We start from the raw sequence: 9,673 nt of genomic DNA, 5'->3' as shown, positions 1-9,673 counted from the left end.
ATTAAATGAACACAGTGTCCGTGTAATTATTTCGGGTAGAGCTAGCCATGTGGGCGGCCGGGTGCCGGGACGCGGCCCGCCGCTCCTATTACTACACTCAACAGTACAAGATCACTGACCACAGACAGTCAGTCCTTGCCTCCTTCCAAAATTAACCAAGCACACAGACAGCACACTTCATTTTTTGTGTCATGTAATCAAGATGTATTTGCTATCTAAAACACTGTATCCAGAATGTGTTTGTAATTGCAGCATTGGGAAGTAGAAATCACACAGATCAAGTTCAAGGCTAACCTGGCCACAGGGTCCTGTCTCAAAAAACCAAAATTTAGATAGATAGATGGATGGATGGATGGATGAGACAAACAGACAGACGGACAAACAAAACTTCCCTTTTTGAGATGAGGTCAAATGTAACACAAGCTAGACTTGCATTAGACAGGCTAAGATGACTTTGAACCTCACACTGTCCTGCCTCCATCCCAAGTGCTGGATTATAGATTTAAGTCATTATGCCATTTTTGCAGTGCTAGGGACCAAACCTAGGACCTCAAGCATGCTAGGAAAGCACTCTACCAATTAAGCTATATCTCCAGTCTCAAGACAGTGACTTAATATTTTTCTATGGTCAATACTCAGCATGTAAGTTACAATTATTGTATCCTTTGCATTGCTTTAGACAAACAAGTACATTCATCTCATTATTAGCAATCAAGTTTTCATCTTTAGTGAAAAAAAAATATATACACCAAACAACTGTTTGAAAATAATTTTAGCTGGGTGTAGTGCACTGCAGAGGCGGGTGAATCTCTAATTTCAAGGCTAGCCTAGTCTACAGAGTGAGTTCCAGGACAACCAGGGCTATACAGAAAAACCCTGTTGAGAAAAACAAAAACAATAAAATGAAAAAAAAGTTTAAAAATTTAACGAATTACCACCAAAGTTTGATTTACATACCTGTCTTATATACTCGGGATCATATAAGCTGGATGAAAAGGAGACTAGTACACGAAGTTTAAGGTACTCTCTTGTGCACATGACCACAGCAGAGCACCAGCAGCCCTTTGCTCCTGTGGCTCTTGTCACCCTACATGCTCTCTGCAGGCACAGGAATGTACTTTTCAGCACTCAGCAATATCTAGCATATGCAGGACTTTCAATGCCTCAGGAATGCTGGGATTAAAGGCCTAAGAATATTTTTTAAAGAGCACTCAGGCTGGGGTGGAGATGGGTGGAGCTTAGTAACTAAGCTTGTAAAGACTTGGGTGTGAACCCCAGCATGAAAGCCGAGCAAGAAACTGAATACTTCTGTCCTACTGTAATGTCAGCAATAAAATACTCTCTGGCAAAGTAGGGGAAAAATTTTTCTTGGCAATTGAGGAGTCAGCTACTTCTTTGAGGAAGTCATCTAAAATGTGTTTCTTCTGTGGCCTATGACACCTCCTAACATCTTGTCAGAAATGCTAGCAAATTGACCAATTAATGAAGCTAAGGCTAATACTTATTTTACTGTGCTTGCAACAGATTAAGAAGGAATATTTCTATTAAAGAAAAAGGTCTCACACCTGGACAATTATGTCCCATGAAGGACGATACTAAGGAATAAACTATGTCTCTCATATTAAAAGCTAGAATTGATTTATGCCCTAAGCAATCACCAAGGATGCAAAACACACTTAACAGGTGCTGGGGATATAAACAAGGACAGCCTCCTGTTTTCTTAGCATTCCCAAAAAGGTGGAAGACAGAAACAAGCAAGAATGAAAGAAGCCATAACCGGATCAATGACAGAGAAAAACTTAAGACATGTTGGATACTGGAGGTTTGCATTGACTGCAATACAATTTTAGCAGGTTAAGGGTGACTGATTTATTCAGTATGTGACTACTAGTTTAGCAACATATAATATCTGAATTCTTCCACTGGATCTGCTCACACTTCCTTCATGTGCCTGCAGGTCACCTAGAACTCTCTTAAAGCACAGAAGCCTCCTCATGAGGACGGGCTCCACAGTTCTATGACCGCATTTCAGTCATGCCTAAGCAGTGAGTGGGAGACCTGGAGAACTTGGATAATCCAGTCCCATGAAATGACATGAAATAAAAAAGACCCTGAACCAACAGGACATAAAATTGCATACACATTACAACAACCAGAACATGGGATAATAATAGTTTCCTACAGCTTGGGAATTTTCTTTCCTTTTTCCTTTTCAGTTTGTCTTTACTACATGGTGGAATGAGTTTACAGTTGGTCCACAGATTCCCTGCATCTTCAAATTCAATCAATCTGTGACTGAAAAGTTTTATTTAATGCATGTTTACAAACGTGTAAATCTTTTCCTCTTTGTCACTAGTCCCTATACAATAGCGAACAAGAGCTAGTCATATAGCATTATAATCTAGGGAGGTGGAAGCGTAGCAGTTGTATAGCATTTGTCTGTCATGAGCAGGATATTGAGTTGACTGCAATTTTTTTTAAACTACAAACAATCTAATCAGAATTTAAAGTATGTGGGAGTGGGAGAATGTGTGTAGATTTAATGTAAACACTGTACCTGCATATTTATTTGTGAAGGGTCAGGGACTGAGAGATTATACCAGATACAATGACCTGAGACCTACACAAGCCCAGCCCACCAGGGCTCCTGCTATGAGCACAATGGACAGATAACAGCAGGCCCCACATTTTTTTTTTTCTGGCCACAGTCCTAATGGCCATTCAATCACAACTGTACTCTATAATAAAGCAACCTCATTCTGCTCTGGGGTCCTTAGCCAAATACTTCAAGGTTTTCAATGTGGCATTCTTCCTACATCTAAGACAAGAGCAAATGGGAGAATCCAGACACAGGGAGAACTGTTGAAACCCAAAACCTGAGCGCTTTAATCCTCACTGAAAAGAGGCCCCAGAACTTGGCCTTGGAGCAGCACATGCAGCTGTCTGGTCCATGGCCTGAGGAGGAGGGCAACAGCCTCTCTGCAGACCACACTATGTTCACTGCGTTATTTCAGCCACCACATGAACAAACGACTTCAGAAGAACATTTCCAACAATAAAGGAGAACCTCTGACCCAAGAAATCAAATGGATTCATCATCCAAACGCTACAGGGTAGTCATGATGCAGAGCTGAGGAGCAAAAGGAATGAGACAGCCTCTTATTTGTCACTTTCAACTAACTTCTTGACTTCCAGGGGAATGAGTTTTGGAGTATGCAAAATGTTTTAAGTCACTGTATGATCAGAGTTACAGCAACTTCTCCCCAACACCTTGGAAAACACACTGTGGGACAAAAGAAATCACAATCTAATACAAATCTCCAAAGATGTGTAAATTAATTCTAGAAATATAGATCTATTTCCTCTTTTTAAAAAGCAGCTTGAAGCCTTTAAAATAAGACTATAGTCTTTCTAAACCTTTAAAACAAGTGATCGAGGAAAAAGCATGAAGCATAAATGCAAATGCCCAGTAACTACAGTAACAGCAGCATTAAAGCTCAAAAAGATATAGACACACCTATGAGGAGCCACAAAATGCACTTAAGGGACCCCCGAAGGAGGTCTTGAGGGCAGGATTAAACACTTCTTGTTTATTATCCTTACAGCCAGATGGACAATTCTCTGCCACCAACCCTCCACTGGCTGAGGCCCAGCCCTCTTTGGTCCTCTGCCAAGAGATTCTCAGGGAGGTGTGGGCGTCCAGGAGTGCGCACAATCTACTTACTCAGAGCTGCAGTTGCTGCTGTGGCTCAGAGGGTCAGCAGCCCGAGCTACAGGAGCGCTGTGGCTCAGAGGGTCAGTAGGACGGCTAGAGTCTAGGACATGGATTCCCAGTGAGTTGATAGCTCTCATTAAAATAGTCACCATTGCCTCTACTGGAAGCTTCTCAAGAACAATCACCCGACATCGGCTCAGAAGAGCGGCATTGACCTGGAAGGAAGGGTTCTCCGTGGTTGCACCAATCAGTGTGATCGTCCCACATTCCACGTGAGGAAGGAAAGTGTCCTAATCATGGGAGGAAAAGAGAAGACAGTGATTCTACTCAACAGCCATGGGCAGAACCCTATGTAAGTTGTCTATCCACTCTTTCATTTCCCTAATTTTACCTTTTCAGAACACTCATCAGATAGAGCAGATCAATTTCACGAGTATCCCTCTTGATTAACATGTATAAAGCTCAACTTTTGGGTACAGTGTCTAAGCCTGGTCTCTTATTGAAAAAGTATGGTAAATTACCACCTACCTATAAGAGCAATTCCAACAACTTCAACATAAACTACTTCTTTGCTTAGAAAAGTACCTTCTCCCTATTGCTGAACTAGTACACAGTCTGTACAACTGCATGCCAGCTTTTTATAGAAGAACACAGTGTTAGAATTTCTAAAATATTCTTCCCCTACAAGTATTCAAACAACCTGTTACTGCTCTTAACACTGGTGAATATATAACCTCCAGATACTGTCTAAAGGGGAAATGTCAGGTCAACGGTCCCATGTGAAACCATGAAGCCAGTGTCAGGCAGAATTCTAAAGTGTTGTTTTACTCAAAAAGATTCACCTTAGGAGAAAAAAGGTTTATTAGTTTTGTGAAATATTTCTACCTGCAGTTAAAAAGCTGCAACAATGTAAATCAAAGAGAAAAGAATGCCTGAAAAACAGCCATTTTTCTATTTAGGTAATTCAAAATGAAGCTTTATATAAAATCAAATTGTATCATTTTATGTCTAAAGGCCTTAAAATAAACATTTAGAACATTATCTTTTAATATTTTTCTTGACTAGAGCTAGAAGGCACAGAAAACAGAAAATAATTTGGAACATACATATACTGGGCAGAAATAAAACCACAAATTTGGGGGAGAGGGATAAGAGCTAGAATCCAGGGTTTTCATAAGCTAGATAAGTGCTTTATACCCTAACCTTAAAAAGATCTTTAGATCAAGTGCAACTGGTCACAATGTCTTTTTAGATTAAAAGCCTCTAAAAGTTGGAAACTGGATCAAAAGATCCTTTTCTTACATGGAAAGCCAGAGATAGAGCAATCATTCCATTTATCAGAGGGAGAAAGCATTCTCGTGTCATCGAAAAATACAAAAAAGAAAAAAAAAATGGAGAAATAAGTTTGAAGATGGGTGGCAGCCTAAGTGTCTTGAGGACAGTTAACATCTGTTGCATTTGTATACTGCTTTGTGATCTTACATTCTGTGTGTCCTAGTTTATGCACATAATATCTGAAAAATAGTAAAAAGTTAATATACCTGCTGAGATTTATTGAACCGATGAATCTCATCAATAAAGAGGATGGTTTTCCTTTTGAAGAAGCTCTTTTCATTCTGGGCCTGCTTTATGACATCTCGCACGTCATTTGTCTTGGCGTTTGTTGCAGACAGCGTCACAAACCTTATGCTGTGCTTCTTGCTGTTGTTGGCTATGATGTGAGCTAAGGTGGTCTAGAAAAAGATGATAAACAGAGTTTGAAAAACTCACCAGACAGACTGGGCAGCATACATGGTACCACAAGTAGCACCGTAACTATTTAACCAAGTACACTGAACATGGCGGAATGCTGAAGCAGAGAGACTATGGAGTTGTAAAAAAAAACAACAACAAAATAATTACAATTAAGATGGGAAGATAGTTAATTCTGACCACTCCCCTCCTCTTAACTCCTTTTGATTCTTTTTTGGTGGACTCTTTAAGATCTTATGAATCCCAATAAAGAATAGCAGTCCTGATTTAGCAAAGCTGGGGTAACAGCTGTGACCTCTCACCAAAGAGAAATTCTTTCTCCTTTGGCCAAGAGTATAATGTTGAAGGCCCCTGGATAAGAGTTGATCCCAGAACCAAGCTCAAATGGGAAGCCAGCAGATTAGCTGAGAAAAGCAAAATGAATGGCTTCTGAATGCAGTGACAGCAGCTAGTATGTGAAGTGGCTACATGCCACTTCTGAATGTCCACTCTAGAAGAAAATTAAAAGCAAGAATTTGATCTTATTAGTACTTACCAGAAAACAAAGGAAAGACTGAAAAAAACTCTTAATTCAGTACCTGGCATTTAATGGATGCTCAATAAATATGTATTTGCCATTACTGATAGTACTTCAGTATTAAATTAGTACTTCAGTATTAATTAGCAATTCAGTATTAAAAATGGAAATAAAGAAAAAGTGAAGGTTGCTTACTGAATGGCAAACTGTTGAGCACTTTATTTTCTGGGAGTTGTACAGTTGAGTGTCATCAGACACTGGCTGCTTAGTAACGAATCCCAGCTTACCTGTGCCTTTTGGAATTAGGCTCCCGTGTCATATGGGCTTGTGACTACCACCAACTGCCTCACTGAGCAGACTTGGCCCAGAAATCTCTCACATTCAACCCTCCGTGACTCACCACTCAGCTCCCTGCAGACCTTTGCAGAGCCTACAAGCATCAATGTGCACTCTAATGGTGTTACACAGATGTCAGGATTACTGCCAAGGCTACTGAGCAAGCCCCTAAAGAGAGGAACCACCAAATCCGGGAGGGGCCCGAAAGACATCAACAACTAAACAATTAGCATGTTATTTTGGAGGCTGGACTGTTATCTGGGGTACATTTGATTTATGCTTGATCAAAGAGAACATGAACACAAGAAGGCACAAAAGGAATGATGCATTCCAAAAAGTAAAGAGGTGTAGCTGAGATGAGCTGCAAAGAAAAACAGGATTAACATCACAAATGTGTTTGAAGCAGCCTGAACCGCAATCAAGAAGCGTTCTTTACATTCCAATCCTGGGCTCATTCTTTATTGTCCTATGGACGGGCAGGAACAGGATTGTCAATTTATCACATTCTCTCAAGTACTCTTCCAGTGACCTGTTCTCGAAACCCATGATATCCTAGCCAATCTCCTCTGGCTGTGGTAAAGTGACACATGGAACAGGACACTAAAGCATGAATGCTTTTCTTAAGCGGAAGGCAATATGAGAAAGTTATGGGAATGCCTGTTGAAACGCTGCACAGAAGGGAGATTTCTATTAGTTCCAAAAACCAGTTAGAATAAACCAACTAGTGGGAAGGAAAAAAAGTAGAACAGGAAAAAATTTAATTACTTTTCCACAACAAATGGAGCTTACAAAATGTTTCTTCCCAAATTTTTGCAGCATGCCCTTTGCTTGGAATTAGGTCACTAAAAATCAAGGATGTGGGGGTACGTAGGAACACAAAGATGGCTAGAATCACTACACACCTCCGCACAAACCAAGAAATTCAGGCATTTTTCTTTGGAAAACGCCCAACAAGGATGTCTTGGGAAACTGGGGAAATGACATACTTGCTTCCTCCTTGCAAACTCGGCTCAAGCACGGGGACCGCGCCCCCAGGCCTCCCTCTCTCGGGGAGGGGTCGGAAATTCTGAGGACCGCACCTGACCCTCGGCAAGAGTGACACTCACCTTGCCGCAGCCTGGCGGACCCCACAGGATGAGCGAGGGGATCTCGTTGGTCTCCAGCAACGAGCGGAGCAGAGTCTCCTGCCCCACGGCCCTACTCTGCCCGATGTAGTCCTGCAGCGTATCGGGACGCATCTTGTCTGCCAGCGGCTTGCCCTCCAGCATCTGTCGGATCTCCTCGGCTGCCAGCGCCCGGGGATGCGAGCGGCCCGCGCTGACTCCGAACGAAGCATCGGCGGCGTCCGCGTCCCAGTGCCCGGGGTCTTCCTCGCCGTCCACGTCCGCGTCGCCATCGCCGTCCACCCCTGCCTCCTCCTCCTCCTGAGCCTCCGCCTCGTCCCAGCTGCGCGGAGATGCACTGCCCGCCGCGGCGGCGGCCGCCGGCCTCTTGCCCAAGCCCTTCCTAGCGGGGCTGCTGGACCGGGCTACCGGGAAGTCAGGGATGAGGCGCGCGCCGCTGGGCGTGGGCGGTGCGTCGTAGCTCTCACGGCTCTCGGTCTCGCCGCCGTCGTCACCCTCCTCGCCCTCGCCCTCGCTGCTCTCGGCCGCCGTCGGGGTGGCGGGCTGCTTCAGCGCCGAGCTCTCCGACAGCCGACGCCGCTTGGCGCCCGGTGGCGAGGGCCCCTTGGCCCGTTCCCCCGCGCGATGCGACCCGGCCGCGGGCTCCGCGTGCCCCGCGGGGTGCAGCAGCAGGCAGCGGTCCAGATGCGAGTTGATGTGCGCGGCGGGCATCATCTGCTGGCACACGGGGCACTGCACCTGATGCAGCTGCGACAGGAAGGGGTCGTCTTCCGGCCCGCTCACCTCCATGGTGGCCGCTGCCCTCCCCGGCGCCCGCGCCGCTGCACCTGCCCCTAGGAACGCCGACGCCCGCCGCTAGGCCCCGTGCCGCGCGACCCTCGCGCTCCGGGGAGGTAGCAGGACGCGCACAGGCCGAGGGAGGGCGCCGCTCATGCCTCACGTCCCCAGCTCCCGCGTCAACCCGCCCTCGGCCCGCAGCTGGCAACGCCTTGCACGTCGTGTCGGGAAGTGTAGTCCAAAGCAGGCAGACGAGCGCGCAACAATTTGCCCCAATCGCCGCCTGCAATTTCTCGCATTGCACTTTGGGAAATGTAGTTCTCTGTCTCTAACCGGGTCTTTCGTCTGGTTCCGTCCCGGGGAACCGAGGCGTTTCTGAGGTATTGCTTGGGTAGGCTTGGTGCGCGTGCGCATCGCCCGCTCAATGCCAGAAAGGGCATCCTTCCGCCCTTCGAGTGATGCGAAAGCGGAAAGGAACTTGGAAACTTGGCTTTCTAGGATTTTGGCCTTCTGGGTTCGGAGAGAGATGGTGTGGACAGGGAGAAATATTTGTAATAAAACAGAACGAAGCGGAAATACACAAGACGTGCCTAGAAAACTGGAGAAAGGACCCCCACTGGAAAAACACAAGCAGCTACACAATTCAACTTAGAAGGCAGCTCAAGGAAATGCAAATAAAAGCGTTTCTCTCCCTTGCCCCCTTTATTTTTACCTAAGCCGTGTCACCCAAAGTACTTGCTTAAGAGTTATCTCATAGCCGGGCGGTGGTGGCGCCCGCCTGTAATCCCAGCACTCGGGAGGCAGAGGCAGGCGGATCTCTGTGAGTTCGAGGCCAGCCTGGTCTACAGAGCTAGTTCCAGGAAAGGCTGTCTCGAAAAATAAAAAAAAAAAAAAAAAAAAAAAAAGAGTTATCTCATAGCTGAAGTAATAGCTGTAAACTGGACAGCAAGCATTTTATTCTCATAAAATGTTTATAGGAATCCCTTAAAGGTGAGTTGCAGCAGACAGAAACAGGAAAGGAGTACCATAGACATTTTAAAAGTACTCGCTGGGGGCTGGAGAGATGGCTCAGCAGTTAAGAGAAGTGACTGCTCTTCCAGAGGTCCTGAGTTCAATTCCCAGCAACCACATGGTGGCTCACAACCATCTGTGCCCTCTTCTGGTCTGCAGGCAAACATGCAGGCAGAACATTGTATAAGTAAAAAATAAATACATCTTTAAAAAAATAATAAAATAAAATAAAAGTACTCGCTGAGTGTGGTGGGGATACCTTTAATACCAGTACAAAGGAGGCACAGACGGGTGAGTCTCCGCATTTGAGGCTAGCCTGGTCTGCATATGGAGTTTCAAGCCAGCGAGGGCTATATAATGAGGCCCTATCTCAAAAATATTTTTACTTTTGTTTAAAAGAAATTGTAAGTGTGATAGTCTATATCTTTGTATTACTACTTA

General features: G+C 44.8%; 1 protein-coding gene across 2 annotated transcripts in view; it reads right to left on the bottom strand.

The window, feature by feature from the left end:
• The window catches only part of Wrnip1 (Werner helicase interacting protein 1), a 20,125-nt gene extending 11,688 nt beyond the window's left edge, over positions 1-8,437 (bottom strand). Inside the window, exons 1-4 of one of the 2 annotated variants that reach the window (XM_026783114.1) lie at positions 7,427-8,437; positions 5,257-5,448; positions 3,801-4,005; positions 3,725-3,761 (exon numbers count right to left, since the gene is read on the bottom strand). In XM_026783114.1, the coding sequence (XP_026638915.1) occupies positions 3,725-3,761; positions 3,801-4,005; positions 5,257-5,448; positions 7,427-8,233 (1,241 nt within the window). In that variant the 5' untranslated portion in view covers positions 8,234-8,437. Of the gene's footprint in view, positions 1-3,724; positions 4,006-5,256; positions 5,449-7,426 lie in introns of both variants that reach the window. The other variant, XM_005355011.3, reaches the window with a different exon arrangement.
• Between the last annotated feature and the right edge of the window lie 1,236 nt (positions 8,438-9,673).

Source organism: Microtus ochrogaster, chromosome 16, assembly GCF_000317375.1.
Source record: "Microtus ochrogaster isolate Prairie Vole_2 chromosome 16, MicOch1.0, whole genome shotgun sequence".
Taxonomy (NCBI): Eukaryota; Metazoa; Chordata; class Mammalia; order Rodentia; family Cricetidae; genus Microtus; species Microtus ochrogaster.
Note: the sequence above shows the minus strand (reverse complement) of the source record. Positions and strands in the feature narration are given on the sequence as shown.